The sequence below is a fragment of the Gymnogyps californianus genome, chromosome 20, assembly GCF_018139145.2.
Source record: "Gymnogyps californianus isolate 813 chromosome 20, ASM1813914v2, whole genome shotgun sequence".
In the NCBI taxonomy this organism is placed as follows: domain Eukaryota; kingdom Metazoa; phylum Chordata; class Aves; order Accipitriformes; family Cathartidae; genus Gymnogyps; species Gymnogyps californianus.
Window position 1 is genome coordinate 5,033,318 of NC_059490.1, and position 21,213 is coordinate 5,054,530.

The 21,213-nt window shown below is 41.8% G+C and overlaps 1 protein-coding gene across 6 annotated transcripts in view; it reads left to right on the forward strand.

Moving 5' to 3' along the window:
• Positions 1–21,213, forward strand: part of CUX1 (cut like homeobox 1) — a 284,502-nt gene that overhangs the window by 220,712 nt on the left and 42,577 nt on the right. Inside the window, exons 21-22 of one of the 6 annotated variants that reach the window (XM_050909116.1) lie at positions 14,278–14,580; positions 19,033–19,221. The exons of the other annotated variants lie outside the window; for them this stretch is intronic. Coding sequence (XP_050765073.1) covers positions 14,278–14,580; positions 19,033–19,221 — 492 coding nt within the window. The remainder of the gene's footprint in view (positions 1–14,277; positions 14,581–19,032; positions 19,222–21,213) is intronic. 6 annotated transcript variants of the gene reach the window in all.

A 21,213-nucleotide genomic window follows, 5' to 3' on the forward strand; every position in this document is an offset into this window, starting at 1 on the left:
TCCTGATGCGCTTACGAGAAGAGCTCACTAGCCACATGGTGGCAATGGAGAAGCTCTTACCCCCCATTTCTCCATGGTTCATGGTTATTTCTTTCATTGTACTGTTTTGTTTTGGAAGGGCAGAGCTGTCCGAGATGGTGCTCCAGAGCACGATTGGGCTTAGCACATGAAGAGCTGAATCCTTAGTACCTTGAGATCACACAAGTGATCAGTCCAGTGATGCTGACAGATCTTCCCAAATTTGAGCTATTTTTTGTTGCTGAATCAAAAAGGAGAGAGAGATTGTTTTGCAGTCATTTGCTGGCATTCCGGGTTAATAAAATTGTATGACATGGAATGTTTGTGGTTAAAGTAGTCTATAAAATGGAAGAGAAGGGAGATCACATGGCTTTTAATAGCTGAGTAGTTGGACTGCAAGAATTCCTTGTATAGATGGTTTATGTCTGATGACCAATTTTTGAGTCTTTGCATTTGGTTGAGAAGGTTGTCTCCTTTTGTGCTAGATGCAAATGCATCTTTAAAGTTTGGAACTGAACAACTAAGTCAGCCAAACAGTTAGGTTCACGCTAACCCTGAAGCACACTGACGCGTATTGGTGAAGTTTCCACATTCTTTCTGTGTGGCTTGAGATTGCGGCTCTGAAGCAGTTGGCCGTGGCTGTCTTGATTTCAAACCATAGGATATCAGTTGGCTCCTCATAAGGGCAGCTGTTGTAGTCTGTCTGTAATGTGTGTGATCATATTCTGTGCCATTTCCCTGACATTTGGACCATGAAAACCTTCCTGGCAGCCTTTCTGGTATCAATAAAGCTGGGAGAATCGCTGTCAAGGCACCTTACTGGGACCTGGGAATGCAGCGTGAAGTCAGTGTTTCAAGTTCGTTCTTAATATAACATTGGCTGTCATTGCTAGCCATCATCTGGTCATTTCTGCCTCTTGCCTAGGTCTGTCCTCCCCAGGCTGTCTTGCATGGCCGTAGTCCTTTGTCCGTCAGCAATTCTTTGCAAATAGTCGGTATTTGTAGAGAAATTCCTGTCCTAGTTGTATTCTTTTCTGCCCATTGAACCACCCAGTGATTAAACTTGCAGAAGATGGCTCCATCCTCATTGTGGTCATAGCTTTACTGTTATAAAAGGGCTAAAGTAAAATACATAATCATAGAGTGAACACTGTTTTCTAGGCAGATATTCCTTGCGGCTAAATTACGATGACAAAGCACCAACACACTTTTCATATTAATACGGCAAAGAGGAGACTCATGCTGGATTCTGAAGACAAATTTAATTCACTCTGAAGTGCGGTTACGGGTTCGTAGCATTCGTTTCGGAGAAGTTACCCAGTCAAGTTGCAGCTATGTTTTATTTCTGTGGTTAATTTGGGAATGTGGGTCCTTTACGCTCATTCCCCTTTGGTGTGCGGGAAGAGAACTCCAAGCAAGGAGTTTGTGTGCAGCTCTGCAGTAGCAGTTAGCCAGGCGCACTAACGCCTCATTCTCAAGGTCTTCATTTTTAAAAATTAGAATTATGAATGAATATATTTTTTTAAGCTGTATGAAAAAAGAAACTTTCCTGACCGTTATGTCTGCTACGCTTCTCAGGTAGTTTATAGTAGTACCAGTTAGCATAATAGTTCCTAAAAAGTGGATGTAGTTTGTGAATACGTGCTTCCACTGTAACTTCAGCATCAATCTGAGCATGTAACTTCCTTGCACTCTCTTCAGGCCTTGTTTAAAGGAAACCATGGCCGTTGAATATTAGAGCTCTGTAAATTCCACTGTTCATCATTTCATTACTTATTACTTCATTTCATTAATTACCAGCATTTTCTTTTCCCTCTGCTTGCGCATTTGGAGATGAGCAGCCTCCTTTGGGGAGGGGGCCCACATTACCTCCCCTCCCTGCTTCCAGGCGAGGGGGGCTTCTCCTGCCGGCTGCTAACCGCAGAGGAGCTGGGTGGAAGATGATGAGCTGATACGTTAGAAAGCCAAATATAAAAATAACTGGAGCAGCACTGAAACGCGAGCGAGGCCGTCGCAGTCGTGCTGTGGCGCGGGAAGGCCAGGCAGCTCCCGGGGAGGGGGGGGAGGATCAGGAGCTGGGGTGATGGCCGGGACCTGTCCCCCGTGGGCTGGCAGCTGCAGAAGAGGTCGGAAAGGCTCTTCTCCGAAGGGAGCCGATATTTTTCTGTTGGTAATAGGAGGCTCTGGCAGCTGGCAGAAGCTCACGTTGGTCTTCTGGTTGCTTATGGGAAAAGGAGGGGGCTGCAGGTCCAGGCCCCGTGGCCACGTGGCTGCCGCCGGGGCGATGGAGATAGCCATCGCGCCCTTGGCCGTCCCCAGGCAACAGCCCAACCGCTGCTCAGCAAATTACAAAATGCTCCTCGCTGGATGAAAATTACCTTGCTTTCAATTCAAAGAACAGATAATGGGCTATTTTTCTCCCAAAATGCTGGAAAAAAGGGGTGCTAGCACCGAACGCGCGGGTTGTTATTCCCATCTTATAATGGGGACGGAGCTACGAGGCAGTGGTCTTCTCCACCAAGTAGCTCTGAAACAGGGAAATAAACAGCCTGTTAGACTCTAACAACGAAATCCTGTTCTGATTATAGAGTTATATATTACTTGATAGCAAATCACTCCCAAGAAGAAAAACCAGAAAATTACCGGGAAAATTAATATCTTCTAAGTTACCTTCTAGCCTGTCCTTTGCATTAGGGTGTGAGAAAAACTGATGAATTTTTCTCACCTAATTTGATGGGTATTGGAGGTTTTAAAATTTGCCAGCAGCCATCCAGAGAAACAGCAAATGAAAGAATCCAGTGATTATTTTAAATCTGATGAGAAACACAACTTGCATTGAAAACAAAGCAAAATGGATTTGAGATCAAATTTAAATAAAAGCGAAAATAGAAAAATAACCAATTAAAAAGCCTAATGAAAGGAGAAAATAAAATGACAACAAGAAATGTAAAATAAGCCTGATAGTGCATGTCCCATATTTATACTTGTCAAAGATATTGCTGATAGCAACTTAAAAGATACTTGTTTCTTTGGCTGTATCTGTAATGCCCTTTAGTGGGATTGAAAAGAGTAATTGTTCCCCAGAATAATTGGGGCACTGTTTGATACTATTTATTGGCAAAACCTGAGCTTGACAAAATATCCCCATGTTGCTGTCAGTGCTCAGAGTCTCTGGGATGAGACTGTCCCGGGACAATCAGCTGCTTTGGAGGGTAACGTTGTCCTTGCGAGGTATTCTCACCAGCTCTCCTCGCAGGTAGCCCGGCCCTGCTGCAGAGCCCGGCCAGAACATCAAGTGACATGAGATGGTTCCCTCTGGTGTCTTCTCCTGAGACATCCCCCCCTCGCCTTTTTGCTTGCCGAAGGGAGTTTGGGATGGGCGCAGAGATGGGAGCTGCCCCCTCCAGCTCCTCTCTGCCTGCTTTGCACGCATGAAAGAGGTGTGAGATTAGCTGCAGTGTAACTACGGTTGTGTTTTATGTTTGTTTCTCTCTTTTACCCCTCTGGAACTTGGGTCCTAAAAATAGTGCAAGTTTGAACTGGCAGATGTTTCATTTGTCCTTTACGAGAGGACCAAAATTAGCCTCTCATTTGGCACCTAAATAAAGCAGCTTAACTGCCTTTATGCGAACTTTGCAATTACTGTCTATTGAAGTTGCAACATTTTGTTGTGTTTGATGGGGAAGGGTATTATGTAAGCAATACCAGCACCTAAAAAGCCACCAGACCTTGAAAGAGAAGAGGACGAACAAGAACAAGCCCAACTGTTTTGTTTCGGGGGTTTGGTTTGGTTTTTTTTACTTTTTCTGTTCTGAGTCAGGTGGGTTTTTCCTAATGAAAGTTGCATTTTTTTTTTTTTTTTTAAAAAAAAAGGCAAAAGTAACTTGGAAATGCTCAGAGAGCTGTCTATTGTACAGGTAAAAAAAAAAAATCTAATAAAAGGACAGCAATGGTTTCTCTAATTTTCAGAGAAAAATCTGCACAGAATGCCTGAAGCTGGGTTAGCAGTGGGACTCCCCAGGGGCAACAGAAAGATGTTATAATCAATTACCACATCATAACACTGATGTATGATAATTACTGAGTGTTCCTCCTGAGATAGTGCAGCATTTGGCTGGGATGCGGCTCTTTCATGGTCCACTGCCTGATTAATATGCAAATAATAGGCTGATTGCATGATGAATGCAGAAAATGAGTTCGCTGATAACGTGAGCACCGAAGCGGGAAGATGATAAATTACTTTTACTGACTGTCCTACATTAAGTACCCTTTCTCAACAATTTTATCACAAATTAAGTAAAGCAGTATGGAGAGATTATGAGGATGTGTAAAATAATGTACCTTAATAGCTTTTATAATATTGTTGCGTACAATGTAAATGTCATTTTGTTTCAGTACTTTAGCCAGTACTCCTCCCAAAGAGGAGTGCATTTAGTACAGCAATGTTCAGGGTCACTCGTCTTCGACTGCTTTCTTCTAAGACGAAGAACAACCCACCGTGCTGCGGACGTTAGATAGGACTTCTCTGTTGGGGAAGGAAGGCAGTCATTAGCCTCGGATCCATCCCCTATGTATCTTGCCCATAGCAAATGAATGTCCACATTGTTTAGCGGGGGAGATATATGTAAATGCAGTGCACAGTACGCATATGCATCCTGCTTCATACTCTTGTCTGGAGCAGACAAGAGGTTAAAGTCTCGAAGGAGAATATAGAAATACCTTCACACTCAAGCGTACGACAGAGGAGGACAACAAACAATCATAAACATGGTAACACGTTAAAGTGAGTCTCTAATCACAAGGTCAGCAAGTCAACAAAGACACCATAAACTGCAGCAGAACCTCTAAAAACTCTAACTCTGTTTTCCAAAAGGTATTGTGCACGCATTTATTTTGATTATACTAAAAATATAACTGTGGGGTTGTGGCATCTTGATTGATTGCTTTCATGACATATTTATTTTAATATTCAGAAAATCCGTAATAAAGCTTCTGCACACAAGCTGTTTTAATAATAAGGTTATTGAAAATATTTTCCAGCAGTTATTTCTAAATATTGACTTCTGACTAAGTTAGGGAAACACAGAAAAATCTGAATATTAAATAAAGATTAGCAGAGTAGAGCAATGTCTTTTAAAGCAGCCATGATTTTACCATTAATCACCTAGTTTAAAATCCGATTTCTTTTTAGAAAGGGTTTTTTAATTGTTTAAAGGTGATATGTAAAACCAAAAAATTATCATTCAGCACTCTTCAATGTGAAGACCCTACTTTTGGCTCAAGAAGCTATGCGTGAGCAAGTAGGCATTTGAGGAGATTCTCCCTACGTGCTTGCTGTGTTGTTTACCTCTTCCATAGACATCCACCTTTGGCCAGTGAGGCTGGGAAAGGATTTGGAGCTGTTGGCCTGACCTGAGCATTGCTGTGATGTTTCCAATTGTGTGTCTACATCCAGCTAAAAAAATTCTCAAGTTCCTTTTTTTTCCCTTCATTTGTTGTAAAGTAGCGCTTAAAATCATATGGCTATATAGAGACCTCATGCTTCCCTGTAGGCCATTTCAAAAATGTCCCTTAAGGCTTCTTATTTGAGAGTTTTATCAGGTGGTGCAGTTGTGTCAGGGGTTGGTGTGTCTGTTCCAAAGTCCAATAGATCTCAATGCAACCTTTCATTTTAATTGATTAACTCCAGTTGTATCTTTCTGCACAAGATTCTGGACATCCTGGATGTTCAGACTGCCCTTCGTAGCGACCTGTACTCCCCATCCGAGCCCATCCATGCCGCAGCAGACAGCCAAGTACCAGAGTCCTCCTAACTCATTAGAAGTTTGATGGTTTGAGTTTATGCAGCCTTACAGTTGTCCAGCTCTCTGTGACATTGCTTAGCCATTCCTCCTCTACGAGTACCTGGATTTGCCTTCCCCACATCCAGGCGCAGCATGGTGCGTATGTTGTGCAGAACAGAACTTTTCAGCTGTTGAGGCATTCTGCGTCAGTGGGGCACAGCACACCTCTCAGAGAGCAATAAGGCACTCGCCGACACAAGGTGTGGGCTCGAGGGATGTGTGTAAAGGGCTGCAAGTGTTCACCAGCCAGGACGTTCAGTGATGCCTTCCTGCAGCGGCCAGAGAAAGAGGGGTGAGACCCAAGTGATGGCACTGGCATACTCCACCTGGCGAAGGCTTTTTAAGAGGCAGGCACAGGGAGGAAAATCTGACCCAAGCAAAGGCTGTGAGCTGAGCAGGATGGTCCCCTGCCCTGGTTCCTCGCTGCACGCTATCCAGACTGAGCAGGCATAGATCACACAGCAGCTAGGCATGCCTCTGCTTGGTTAGAAAGTTGGTTGGATGGCCCTGGGCACAGGATGTTCTTCAGTTGTCATTCCGCGAGCAACATTTAACTCACAGGGCTGCACTAGGAGTTTCCTCATTATGCTAACACTGGGGCTGGCATAAAAGACCGTCCTTTTGCTAATGGGCTTGCACTGCAAATGAGATCAGGAAAGAGATCCAGATTCCTGTTCTTAATCCCTTCCACCCGTACTGTGTTGCAGGTGTGTGGCAGCGGGTGTTTTTCAAATCTAGTTCACAGATTTGGTTCCCCCAAGCACTTGGGACAGCACAGTTGTGGTTCAGTGTCAGACAAAAATGGAGGTAAAGGATGGAGCCAGGACAGGAATACCTTAAACTGATATTGATGCCAGTTCTTGGCTATAAGAAGTGGCAGTCTTAATGTAGGTTTGGGCACAATAGTGAGATTTCCAAGACTGTCTGGGGCATTTGTGGTTGTGCATTCATTGAAAGGAAAATTGGTTGCCTAACTTCTCTAAGTACTTTTAAATATCCAGCTGTAAATCTCTCTTCACGAGTCTATCACCAGCTCCCATCTTACCTGCTCTTTTCTGAACTTCATCTGATTTCTCCAGCTCCTTTTCGTTTCTAGAATGGCTGAAAACATACTTTTTTAAATACAAGCGCAAAGCTAACATAATTATTGAAAATGCAACGTAAAATTGCAGCGAAACGTAATCCTTTAACAATACTCAGAAGCAGGTTTTTTTCAAGTGCTTCTGACATTCACCTTCATCATTCAGATAGTTTTATGTGCACTTGTCTTTTAACGTGTACTCATATGCAGAATGGGGACTTTTATTTTCAGTATTGCCCCAGTCATTTCAGAGTTAACCAAAGCTGGTTTCCTCCCCTTGCGGTGCAGACACACATACATCTGCACGCTTTTGATCCCTCCCCCCGTCCACATAAAATTTCCCTCTGAGCCAAGACCCAAAATAACATCTTCCCCAAAGTTATAACATTTGCAAAACAAACAAACAAACAAAATCTCTATGGTCATAGTGGAAATCTATAATCGTAACTATGGCAAGCGCTTGCAACTATAACTGCACGTACCTACATACTTTACATCATTATATATGCACACTGTAGGGAGGTTTATATACTCCCTACATATAACTGTGGGAGTTTATAACTGTAGGGAGGATCATATTTTCATAAGCCACATTAATTTGCAAATTGTGAATAGGCAAGGTTCACTCACTTAAAGTAAATCCACCAAAACCACTACCTGTGAGAAAGTGTTCAGCTTTCACGGGTATTTTCTTTTAATTAGTCAGAAGAGGGATGTATTGCAGTGCTGTTCCACAAATGCTGATCAGATTTATTACATGGTTCAAACTTGCACTCCACCACTGTTAGCGAGGAGAGTTGTTATGATGCTTTAGAAGATCCTGCAAAGACAGCCGTTGCTAAAGGTAAAATTAGATAGAAAGTCAGAGGAAAAAAATCTCTCCCTGGAATTTTCAGACCCTGGGAAACAGAATAACACGGTTGTCCTAAGGATGTTGCCATTGATCAGCTGTGTGATCAGGTCCTGATTCTCAGGACAACATACCCCGGGTTTTGGTCTACAGATTGGATAGAACGGGCAGCCTCATCATCGGGGGAAAACAGAAACTAAGCCAGTCCCAGTGTGAGACACTTTGATCTCAGGCAACCTGCCAGGTCTGTTGTTGTCCATTAACTCATCTGCACGAGAAGGTAAATGCAGGCCCTGAAGTAGCAAATGCTCTTTTAAGATGTTGCCGAGAAATCATCTGTCCACGTTTGTCTGCTTTCATCTTACCTACTAATTTGCGGTAAAGGGAATGAGGAGAGCACGGGATGCTTCATTGCCTCCCCGCTCCGCTGTGCGCAGGACGTGGCGGTTCTCGCTGTTCCTCGATGAGGAACTTTGAATTTGACTAGTTTGGCATAGACCTGAAGCCTGAGCTTTGGACATTATGAAAAGTGGTGCATCAAACCAAGCGCCAGTTAAATCATGTTTGGGTTCTTGTCGGAATGTCACAGAGTACCCTGTCATTTTGTTTTAGCAACTTGTCCTTCCAAATGCGCAGTTCGCCTTATGGCATGCCAGCAGTAAAAATGTCACTTACAATAATTACTTTTTGGTGAAAATGCTTGCTGACTTCCTACCTTCAAGCTGTTTTTTACACAGTGGGGAGATAATAAGAAATGACTTTATCCTGACTGCTCAAATGAACACTAAATGGAATTTAGGTTATTATTACTGCAGATAGAGGTCTGTGTATTGAAATTTAAATAGTGGATCAGATAAACTACAGAGATTTGTCTCTGAAAATTATAGTGAATCTGCTTTTTCAATCCACTTTGCTCTGAAACTTAAGGCAGCTGTTGTCTGCCTGCTGTCTTTAGAATATAATATTTTTCATAATCCTTTTAGAGGCCCCTGAATACCTTCTGTGTTTTGCATGGTCTTCCCCAACTTCGCCATGTTCTGTACCTCGTTCCCCATGAGTCCTTTTGCAGCTTATTAACTAAGCTTGTGTTAGCAACAAAGGTTGGGCAGTTTATTCTCCCAGCGGTTCCTGAGCTGCAAAAGTACAGAGTGCTCTTTATAGACAGGCGAGTACGCTGGGAGGAGAGGCTCGGAGCATTGAGCTTCTGTTCTATGCTTGCAAATTCAGATGCTCTTGTTCAAATCTTTGCTCTGAACTTTTGGTTTACAAGTGGATGCAAAGTCAGCGTGCTGCCGTGACTGTAGGAGTTGAGGCAGGGTCTGAGCAAAAGTGGCAAACCTGCAGCTCTCAAAATGCATACAAGAAATTCCACTGGAGGAATCTGCCCATGCTGGCAGACAGCAGCGTGATGCCTCTGGGACTGGTGAAACCGTATCCGTGTCTCAACACTGCTCTGTCATCTGGATACCTCTGTTGAGGGGGATACATCCGGGACTGGTGTCAGGTCATGTAGACATCTGTGATTTTCTGGGGAGGTTGTAGCAGGCGTCACCTGCAAGTCTTTGCATCTGAGGTGTCCTGAGCTTCAGAAGGAGCATCCAGCTGAAGTGTGCGGTGGATCTGAGCTATGCTGCTGCTTTGTATGGAGGGCCATGTTAGATCCCTTCCTGTAGTCGGAAGAGTTCCTGTACATCGCAAAAATGGTCCCTCTTGACCAGTGCCCTGCAGTTTTGCAGAATATAATTAAATGTCTCTGCTGAGTTCGTGCGGCTGGGCGGGTGATGCTCAGGAGTGCTGCGGGGGGGAGCCCGGTGCAGGCCGTGGTTCGTTACACCCCATAGGGATTTTGTCATGTTACAATGGCAGAACGTGATCAGACCTCATAGAGGAATGTGTCAGACTGATACTGTGTTGGGGGAAGTGTTTTCAGGTAATTTGCAGGCCACCGGTGGGATAATCATAGTCCAAAGTGTTCTACAGCCAGTGTGCAAGCAATTCAGGACCCAGGATCCAGTATTGGGGACCTGACCCCAGCATGGGGGTGGGAAATCTTGTAGTTGGAGAAGAATAAAAAAATCTGATGTTAAGTTCAGGAAAACTGCCATAACCAATGAACTGAGACTGGAACTCTGTTTTCAGACTTTCTCACATTTTCCAAAACACTGTCATGATAGAACTATGGGGAAGGTGTAGAGGATGGATGGGACCAAAGGGGATTATTTGGCTTCATCCATTGTGCTAAGGAGTGCAGGACCACAAAACATTTTCTGTGTTCATGTAATTAAGGCAAGGTCAATTTGTTATGGTTCTCAACCAGTTTTGTAAAATGCTCAGACAGACCCTAGTCCTATGTGCTAAATTGTTTGCAAAGTTTGTTTAGTTTCTTTACTGATAACTACTAAGGGGTGGGGAGGGGAATGGACAAGCTGCTTCGGGGTTTTGTTGCAGTAAGATGGTCATTCAAGCAGCAATTTTATATTGGGAAAATAGTGTTTAAAAAGAAAACAGAAGGTATTCATATAATGTTGACTTTGTTTCCATTCGTTGATATATCTTCATTTTAGATTATGCATCCCTCTCTAGTATTGTAGTAGGAAAAACCAAAACTGAAGAATTTCCTGACTTAGAACAAGGACCATGTGTTCTGCCAGGAGCGATGTGTTCCGAAGTATGGCGCTCTGGCATTCGCAAACTGCATCAGATGTATTTGTCTTTATGAAGACATATTTGCCTTCAAAGACTTGAGTGCTGACCTTCACTGTATGGTCATAGCTCTCTCTTAGCTGTTTTCATCAACTGTGAAATAGCCAGTGTTGGTGTTTCAGTTGCCTTCATGTTTTAGCTATGAATGGAGGCCGATTGCACCTGCCAAATGTTTCAGATTGCTGGTGCATTTATGCAGGATCACTTCCTAGTACTTGATTTGCGTTAGATTATTATTTTCTATGCTGCATATTCGAATGTGCTTTTAAAAATTGGTTGGCAGTGCCTAACTTCCCTATACCCCAGACGTATATTTTGAATTAATAATGTAAAAAGTGCATGGTAGAGCCTTTGCCCTTTCATGACTCAGTTACACTTGCAGCTTTAGAAGATTGGGATCACTTAAATGCATTTCTGGTGTATTTGACGTTTGTCAACATCAACCTGTGATTGTGCAAAAGTTACACCATTTTCCTGATCCTTTAAAATTGTCATGTTGAACTGTGTCTTCATCACACGCTTGGGACCTAATGGACACCATCTTTCCACCAAGTTAGTCTGGGGAGACCCTGTTTCTCCCATCTTCTATAAAGCACAGGACATGGCTGAGGTCTTTGGCTACCTGAGACTTAAAAAAAATCCCAGGTTCTGCAATGACCTCGTCACTGATGATGCTCTTGATCTCTCCAGCTCTTTACTTCTAGCACCTTATTTTTGAAGCTTCTGGGCTTTTGCTTCAGGTTTTAAACTGGATACAGGCTGTTGGAAAGCAAAATGCAACACCCCTTCGGTATAGCAAAGTTTATCTGGAATTTATTAAAGTAACTTCATCAATAAATGGTGGCCGTGGGGTTTGCAGGTTGTACAGCCTACCGTAATGTAGTTTGACACTCACATTGACAAAATGATCTCTTCCTCAGTAAATACAAATAGGTAAACATTCGGTGAACATCACTTATTCATTTGTAAGAAACTGGATCGCTCTTAAGTTAGTACTATTCTTCAGTGCAGTCTGGGGTTAAAAAAGCAGAACACGTTTTAAAGAAATAAGCTTTCAATGTATTATTTTCATTGGAAATGTTCAATTGCTACTTTTGAAATCTTAATATGTATTTTTCAGATGTCCTGAATTTGTTTCTTTGTCCTGTGAGGAACTTGAGAGAAATGAATACAGACAAATTATTTCATAAAACATGCGAAATGGCTGTGGATTGACAGTTAAATCTGTAATAGTGAATACATTCAATTTTCCCCTTTGTTCTGTCAGCAGTCACTTGTACTCTAAATGTCTATTTAATTTTTTTAAGTAGATTAACGGGAAATGTTTGCATTATTTGATTATTGAATTGACTTTTCCAAATAATGGATCTTTTCTTCAAATATTTATGTGATATTGAAAATGTTTTTCCATAAGGGAAAAATGCTAAAAATGAATGGGGAACATATTTTGAGTTATTTGTAGAATATGTGCATAATGCCTCATCTGAAATCACTATACACTTGCCTTTCGTTGGGGGGGAAGAAAGCAGTTTGTCATCTGTACTGCCTTCCAAAATTAGATTCAGATAATCCTACCTTTTTGAGTAAATAAGCAGCAGATTGGTCTTAAAAATGAAATTCGAGTAAGCTTTTGATATGTGATATAAAAAATAAATAAGCTAATATGTGAGCAACATGGAGCATTTCAGTGATAGATGATAATATAGATTACCTTTGTTGTTTACATAATTAGGCTGGGCAGGGAAAGGAGAGGGAGAAAGAAGCATTAGTAAATGCTTTTGTTTAATCCTGTGTGGTTGGGGTTTTTTTATTTTGGATTTTTTCTGCGCTCCCTGTGTGCATGTGGTTTGCAGTGCACGGATGAGGAATTGTATAGGAAATTTGCAGCTGCTCTAGTTATTCAGTAAGATTTGTATAAGCTGGCACAAGGGACAAAATTAGAGGGAACTTGAACGAGTGCCGTGCAGTTTATTAGCTAGGCAGCCATAATTTTGACCTTGCTGTGGGTTAAAGGACACAGACCTGAGAAGAAATCTGTTTATCATGTAGGGAATTCATGCCATCCCTGACAGTGTACAGTGAACAAGATGGATGATCTGCCAAATTGGTCCCTCGCATGGGTGAATCAGGGCAAATTTACAGTACAATTCCTTTGCTGCTCCTGATACAAAAATAACATTTGCTGGGTTTTCTATTCAGTTGTACGATGACCTAGGGTGAACAGAGAAAAGAAATAAGATTTGTAGGACCCCTATTACCTTAAAGATTTATAGGCACCTTGCTTTCCTTTTACGTCTGCCTCTTTTGCATCTCTCATAAAGCACTGAGGAAAAAGTCCAATTGCTTGGTTTGAGAGCGCAACTTTACGTAAGTGTATCGGGGAACCTCTCTTAAATGCAGCGTCGTGAAAGCTTCTCTTACCTTGAACAACACAATTACACTGTGTGCCCTGCTTCATTTGAACCCTACTTTTACTTATGTAGTATTTTCCTTTAGTATTTGGGGTACGTTTCCGTGCTACACAAGCTGCGTGTTCTGTAATGATTTGACAATATTCTGGATAGCAAACAAACTTGAAAACTAGTGAAATGTGCTATTAGCCATTGCCATGGTAGTGACAGGACCTGATGCTGCAGAGTGAACCGCTCTCGTAGTAGTGTTGGAAAACTCAGGAAAACACAGTTCTGTTAGAGGGACTTAAGTTTTTGATGCAGACTGGCCTCATCCTTGTACAAGTGAGAACGTTGTAAGCTTCCTCCAGAGATCTCGAGACAAATCCACTGATGTATGAATCTGAGATACATGCGATTAACCATGTCAAGTAATGAGATGTGAGACAGCAAGGAGGAGGAAGCAGTCCCACAAAAATGGGAAAGAACTGTGAATGGAGAAATCGCCTGTGCTCTTTATCTTTTGAAGGGAATTGTTCTTCTGAACCACATTGTCTACGTGTTGTTGCTTTAAAAAATTTTTAAGACTGTACCCTTATATGTCTGGATTTTCTGCATAAGCTCAGTTGGTACGTTCCGTTAGAGATAAATGTGAATTTATTAGGGGAAAACGGCATTTTGTACGGAACCTATTGTTGTTGGCAGATTAACAGATTCAGAAAGCTTTCTTTTAAACAAAGTGTCACACTAACAGATTTGGGTGTCTCCTGATGCACTAGCTATCTTCATGTTGGATTCTCAAACACGTTAATTAATACAACATAATTACGAACTGTATTTTAATCTTGTTAAGTTATTTCTGGGCAAAGAGAAGTGCAAAAATGTGATGCGAGTGATAAGAAACAAAATGAAATCAATAACACTCTCAAGATATAAAATTGTATCAGTTGTAGGAAGTCCCTCATTGACACTACAATAGTGGCTGAGTGAGTTTCTTACAAGTCACAGAAGGAGGTTTAAACCAGTCTATAATGGTAGATTTAAAAGCATCCTTATACAAAAATGTTGTGGAAAGCAAAACTATGAGATTTCCTGACCAAGGAAATTTCTTGCAAACTTACAGACTATTGCACTTCATTTTTTCCTGATTTTTATTTGTATTTGTACATCTTGTCTTTAAAAGAAAGCAGAGATGACTCAAGATAAAATTAGAAAATAATTCTGTTTTTAAAAAGAGGCTTTTTAGTAACCAAGTCATAACAAGTAGCATTTTGCATACTTAGGCATTTCTTTAAGTAGGTAGAATATAAATGAGAAGGAAAGTTAAATATCCTGCAATCAAAACATTACAATTATGCTAAAGTGGGGACTTTTTTCTTTTTTTAATTACAGAAAGCACTCCAAAGACTTCTGCCAGTTGCAGTCCTGCTCCTGAATCTCCCATGAGTTCCAGTGAATCAGTGAAAAGCCTGACTGAATTGGTACAGCAACCCTGTCCCGCTATAGAGACAAGTAAGGATGGCAAATCCCAAGAATCTAGCGAGCCGCCTGCTTCTGAATCCCAGTCTACAACACCTTTGCCGCTGTCGGGCCACTCGGCACTCAGCATTCAAGAACTGGTTGCTATGTCCCCTGAGCTGGATACGTATGGCATTACGAAGAGGGTCAAAGAAGTGCTAACGGACAACAATCTTGGTAAATCGCTTTATTCTCATTTCTTGACTGAAATAAAATGAACGTGTTCATGCTTTTGTTTTTAAACTATATTTCAGTAGATGTTTACAAGAATACTTGGTTTTGACTCTGGCCTAAGCTTTAATCTGTTAAAATGATTTTTAGGGTTTTTTAAACTGGTAGAAAAATCCTTTCAGATTGTCACACTCTACTTAAAATGTCATCATACCCTTGCTCTTCTTAAGCTCTGCTCCTGGCTCGCCAGCCAGATACCGCTCCCACCTCCCTGAGTACAGTCCAGCAGGCTGTCAAGAAGACCAAAACCCCAAAGCCAGGGAGATCTCCCCTTGAGAAATGCTGTTTTCCCCATGCTTAGATTCAAGGCCCCAGCATTTTTGGCATAGGTGAAGTAGAGGAGTCCAGCGTGATTGGAGAGGGAGGTGCATCACAAGCAAAAGCATAGCGTACCTGTAGAGCTAGGAGGGTAAATTCAGACTCAGTTGAGGTTTAGATGAACCTGTAGATAAGTGTATGGGGCCATTCAGGTATTTTACTTAGAGATGTGCAAAGCTATGGCTGCTTTTGCTTACAGATGAGTTTTTGGGCATCGAATTAAGTGTAATGTTGACATGGCTATATATTTGGAGTAGTCAAAGGGAATGACCTGATCCGAGTATGGGAAATCCATGCTTAATACTGCAACTATGCCTCTAAATCACTAGTTCTTCATACGTGTTTAACACTTGCTTCCCTCACAAGGCATTGGGAAACCTTTAGGAGTCCTTTGAAGTCTCTAGCGGGCAGGCAATAAGGCTGCCCAGTGTTAACCTGCACGTGCTTCTGGGGCTTAGCATGGGATTCATCTCACCTGCATTTAGATGTTCAAAATAGATGTCTGAAATGGTTGGGATGAACCGCTCTCCAGAAGTACCAATTTCTCTCCATTCACTACAGATGGGACCAGAAAGATAAGTTTAGTTTTAGACTGCTGATGATGCTTATGTGAGAAGAATTCCGTCTGTATCATCTGAACATTATGACTGTATAAGTAAAAACTCCTTTATTTTAGTATGTAAGGAGGCCTTTTTTCAGCTAGACACAGAATAACGTGTTGTTGTCTTAGATTTTGTTTTTTAAAGGGGAAGAATACTGGGATGGGGGAGGTTGCAAGTTCTCATTTAACATAATTTGGGAAAAAAAGAAAATGGCCCTGATCGTGGACATACCCTGCATGAGATTGTGTTCCACTGAACCCAGCAGAATTACTTGCTCGTGCACATTGGCATGGGCAGATTGTGGTTGCTTGTTCAGTGGAGATAATGTAGAGATAAAGCCACAAGTCATGGTAAGGGTTTGCAGGTTCAAGCCCCTAGTTTTTGGGCAAAATGCTGTTGAGTGCTGTACCTGCTCTGGTGTTCCAGAGAGGTTTGAAAAAGTATTTTTGTTTACATTTGCTTTGATGCCATTTTTACTTAGTCTTTTTTATTTCCCATGATTTTTGTTTTCCTACAGTGTGGCTGACAAGCCTAAAAAGCAGCAGAAGAGCCAGGAAATGTGCCCCAAACTCTGCATTAGGTGTGGAACCAGTTTCAATGTCTCCTTTTGCGCCCTCAGTGTGCTAGTGCACCAGATTGACTCGGTGCACAGGTTTCTCTGTCTTAGGCCACAGGGCCTCGTGAACCTGTTTTAGGCAACTGGTGGTGACTCAGTTGTTCCAATATCATCGGCCAGTAAAGACCACGGTTGTGCAAAACCATTCAAGATGTGTTTGGCGGGTCTCTCCTCCCATGCCTTTTGGCATTAGTTCAACAGTCACCATTTTAGCAAACAATGCTGGCAGCATTAACGCTGAGATGTTGCTGGTATTCCTAGTCCCAAATGTCATAGTATTATCGGTGATTCCCCATTGGGCAACATGAAACTTAGAGAGGGAAGCAAATGCAGTGAGCTATTGAAGGATTGCAATGGTGGGGATTTTGCAGAAAGGGCAAGGACTAACCGTGAAACCAGCATAATTTACAGGAAGTTTTGTCCATGAGGAGCTACTTCAGTGGGAGCAGGCGTGAAGGATATTAGGGTAGAAGATAGGGAGAATTAGCAGGAGTTTTAGGAAACCTGTGCTTAAAAATACTCCAGTTATTAATAACGCTCTGATGAAGATGGAGTGTGATACACCTGCTATCTCCTGAGAAAGATTTCTAACACATTCCCCATTAGCTTGGGAGTCTTTCAGGTGTTTTATCCTGTCCTGCCATATCCTGGGATAAAATAAATGACACAAATATCTTTAGCTTTGTTCTTAACACCTAGAGGACATGATGGTACCTCCTTCCACGTTTGCATTTTTGATTTTCAGGCTGTAGTTTGAAGTTCATTTCCTTTAGCAGCATTGCTAGTACCTGATCTGGGCTGCTTGTTCCCAACCCTTTTGCAAATTTGTGCCGATGTTCCTGTTCGTGTGGCCACACAATAAACCGGACCAGTTGGTCTGAGTCAAAAGAGGCCATTTTATTCTTGGTAGGTTGGTTTGACTCAGATCAGTTCCCTGCTCCGATTTACTGCGCAGCCACACGAGCAGTCGCAGTGGCTGCACTGGCACTGCACAGTGGCTGTCAGAGCTTTCGCGGCCGCTGGAAGAAACACTCATCGCATCGCAGCCTGAGCACAGCCTGGGGTTAGAAGCTGTGGGGAATGTTAAAGGAAAGTTATTTACGAAGGCAAACTAAAAGATTTTTAAAGTAGCTGTCTTACCTTGCTAGTAGCTGGCAGGTTTAAAGGTAAATGGATGAGGCCTTACTGATGTTTTTAAATACAAAGACAAACAGGGAGTAGGTTAACTCTGCAATATGCATGGTCTAAAATTGCCCCTGAATTACTTCTTTTGTCTGATTTTCCTGATATTGAGGGTAATGGAAAATCACTTATTACTTAGGAACTTAAGTGAATTCTGAATTTAGGTTTCTGTTCAGTCTGTTAGAACCATTTTCAGGGTTAGTTTTAGAGCTTATTAGCAGGCTGTGTCATGTTAGCCCTGTCCTCTTTTCCCCTTTCTGCCTTTCGTTATCTCGGCTGCTTCCTCCAAAAGCTTTGCAGACCCCCCTTGCCCCATGCACCCTAATGGGACGTTCTGCAGCTTCTAACTGGTCCCACATTCCCTCCTCTCCCCATATCGGCGAAAAAAATCACCAGAGCAAAAGTCTTGGGATGTTTTTAAAGAGGAGGAGGAGGAGATTCATGGAGTTAAGCACAGGGGATGGGTCTATAGGGCAGATACCTGTTTGTGTTAGGATGAGGTGAGGCTGTGAAGGCAAGAGCTGATGGTGCTTTTGCAAGCGCAGGCATGTCCTGCAGAGCTGTAGGAGCACAGGCCCCCATACATCTGCATTGTCCCTTAGGGATCTGTTTGTTGCCACTGGCTAGGACTGCTGGCCTGCTAGGAAATGAAGGAGAAGCCTTCTGCTTTGTGTTAGTGAGGGCATTCAAAAGCTACGGATCAGACGCAAGACCCTGAGGCCTAAGCTTGGTCGGTATGGAAAGATCTTTGGGTTACCTTGAAAATACATGATAGCTATGCTTCTATCAGAAATCACCGGCGATGACTCAGATGACTTCAGGCCCTGTCTTGTAACAAAAGCTGTTGCATATCAAGGCAGTTTAGCTTAGGAAGAACACTGAAGTGAAGGGTTTTAGAAAACCAGCTGTATGGTTGGGTTTGAGCTGCACAGGCATTTTCCACAGTCCTTGATAAGTTAGATCTTAACCATGTAAAACTAGTGTTACCAATACACATACAAATGCTGTACATTGAAAAGCATATGCAGTTTTTACCCTGCTAGACAACAGCATTTTGAAAGAGAACTAAAATTAAGTATTCTTAACTAGAAGTACTGCAGAGGCTGTAAAAAAAAGCTGTTATAGTGTAAAATGTGGTTATCTGTAGTTGGTAAGACACAGTTAGAACACCACAGATAGTACAACACAGAAAATATGTACATGTGTCTTTGAGGACACGTATATGACCATTGCTGAATGGGGGGGTTGCATTGGTCTTGGTTCATTGATTGCTTGAAATGTTTGGATTGCCCTGTTGTAATGAAGCTGTTGCACTACCCTCCTGCATAAGAGCTAAGTAGCCTCACTGCTCTCACTAGTTGCCTGCTTAGCTAAAAGTTCAGTTTATTTTTAATCTCATTAATTTTATTTTTTGCACCCTGTTTCACTGTAAGGTCCCGGTCCCCAAACGTGTTGAGCTCCCCTCTTTGCCGCAGTCAGATCCTAAGGATTAAACTAAAGCTCAATATTTACACTTTTAGTGGGGGGCAGAGCTTTTATTCTTCTAAATGTTTCTTTTGGGTTTTCAAGCAATTCTGAAGTAAGAATAATTGACGAATGATCTCGTAGTCGTGTTCTGTCTTTTTAGTTAGCCTCATCTCTAAGCTGAATGAATTCATGCGATTTTCAATTTCGTATTAGGTCAGCGTTTGTTTGGGGAGACAATCCTAGGGCTAACACAAGGCTCTGTCTCAGACCTTCTGGCTCGCCCGAAGCCCTGGCACAAGCTGAGTTTGAAGGGACGGGAACCCTTTGTCCGCATGCAGCTGTGGCTGAACGATCCCAACAACGTGGAGAAGCTGATGGATATGAAACGAATGGAGAAAAAAGGTAACTTGGAGCAGACTGCTGACTCATGTTTTCCATTATTTCAAAGATGACCGTGTCTTTTATAATTCTCCATAAATAGTATAGAGGCAGCATTGATCCAGTATTATGAAGGTTATGCAAAAGGACTTCATGGCAGCTTTTTCGTAGCTTTATTTGATGCTAGCTCAAGCAGATACATCTCAAAAAAAAAGCCAAACAAAAAACCAACCCCAAACCCTAAATATTCACCAGCTGTCGTGAAATCACTGCTATATTCTCCTATAGATTAATTACTGAGGCCCTGGTGTATCACTGATAACTTGCCTTACCAAATGAGAAATGTGAGTTTGGGAGCTGGCTTTGGGTTATTAGTTAATAGTGCTGCAGCTGGTCACAGATGTTGGGCTGGAAGAACTGTGCATTGATTCCTGAGAGAGCTTCTTGCCAGTCCTGCACTGATGGTCGCTAGGAGGAAAGAAAAATGCACTCTTTATAAAAGGGTGTTTGAGAATAATTAAATTTGTAGCCTTTATAGGGATGGGGGAAAGTGATTGTGTTAATACATGCTCACATAAAATGGCGAGGTCATGAGTATGTACCTGTGAGAGATCTAAGCTGTTATTGGGTATCTTAGTAGAGAGTACATCATGCAAATTTATCCTACTCTCTGTATTGTAAATTCCTTACTAAAAACCAGTGGTTATTCAGAGCCCTGTTTTTAGTATGTTCACGTGATTTTGCAAGAGAGACTCATAGGTTGCCATTACCAGCAGTTAACTAATTAATGATATATACATCTCTCGAGCTATCCCTTAATGATATTAGTACAGATGGCATTAATCGTGTGCACTGAAAGCGCTGCTGTTGACTGATGTCCTGAAAGCATTAACACATTTGATCAAGAACTTTGTGATTATATTAAAAATTGCAGTGAGGGAGCTTCTGGGAAAATTGTAGTCTCGCATGCTTTTAAGAAGAAATTCAAATCCTTGTCATAGTAACCAGTATAATATAATGCAGTGCAGCATCTTATCGCAAATGGTGTATGATCTTCCATGGGGAGTAAAATCCACTTGGGTTTCCCACTTACAACTGTAAACCGAAGGGAGCCATGATGGTTTTTGCTGTATTAGAAACGTGGCAGAAATAAAATTGTCAACTAGCTGGATTTTTATAGCCTCAAAGAGAATATCGCCCATAATGCAGGAAAATAAAATAAAAATAATTTAAAAGTAGTACTGACAATATCCTTTCAAAACTATTTTCTAAACTGGATTCTTATCAAACACTGTGCAATACATATGCTCTATAGATGGCACCTGAATAGAGATAAGGCTATAAATCATTGAGACTCTGTACTGAGCTCCTGAACTGTGTAAGTGCTGTCCTCATAGCAGAGCACTCTAAAGTGAATTCAACCCTGTATTTTCTGCAAAATCCTTTCATGCAGGTAAGGATCCTGTGATTTAACCTTTTAAATTGCTCCAGAGCCACATTAAGAATTTAACTTTCCCTTCAGCTAATGTCAGTTAAAGAACAATGCAACTGTATCTGCTACCAGTGAAACATTATTATCAATTATTTCTCTGCCACATTTTATTAAGGGAGTAAATTAATAATTATGATAAAGGTGAGCTGCATATATCTTTTTTCTGTTCTGCCAGTCTGAAGTTTGTGCTACAAATGTCCATTTTAAGAGGTTCTGAAAATTTGCAATGTACATTAACTAACCTCTTTGGAGGAAGCCGGGGGTTCACGCTCACTAGGCTGAGACACTGCACCACCTTTCCTGCCTTGGAAGAGTTCATTCCTCTTTCTTATAACCTCCCGGTGTGTGTGCTGCTGGTAACGTCACACTCCTCACTGAACAGTACTGAAGCCTGCTGTCAGGAGAAAATTTAATTCCCTTTATTTCCCCATTATTTCGCTTTTTAATAATCTTGTTCAATACCGCATAAGATAAAAATTATATTAAAAGGGGCTCTGTTTTACCTCAGTGGGCAGCCGCTAGCT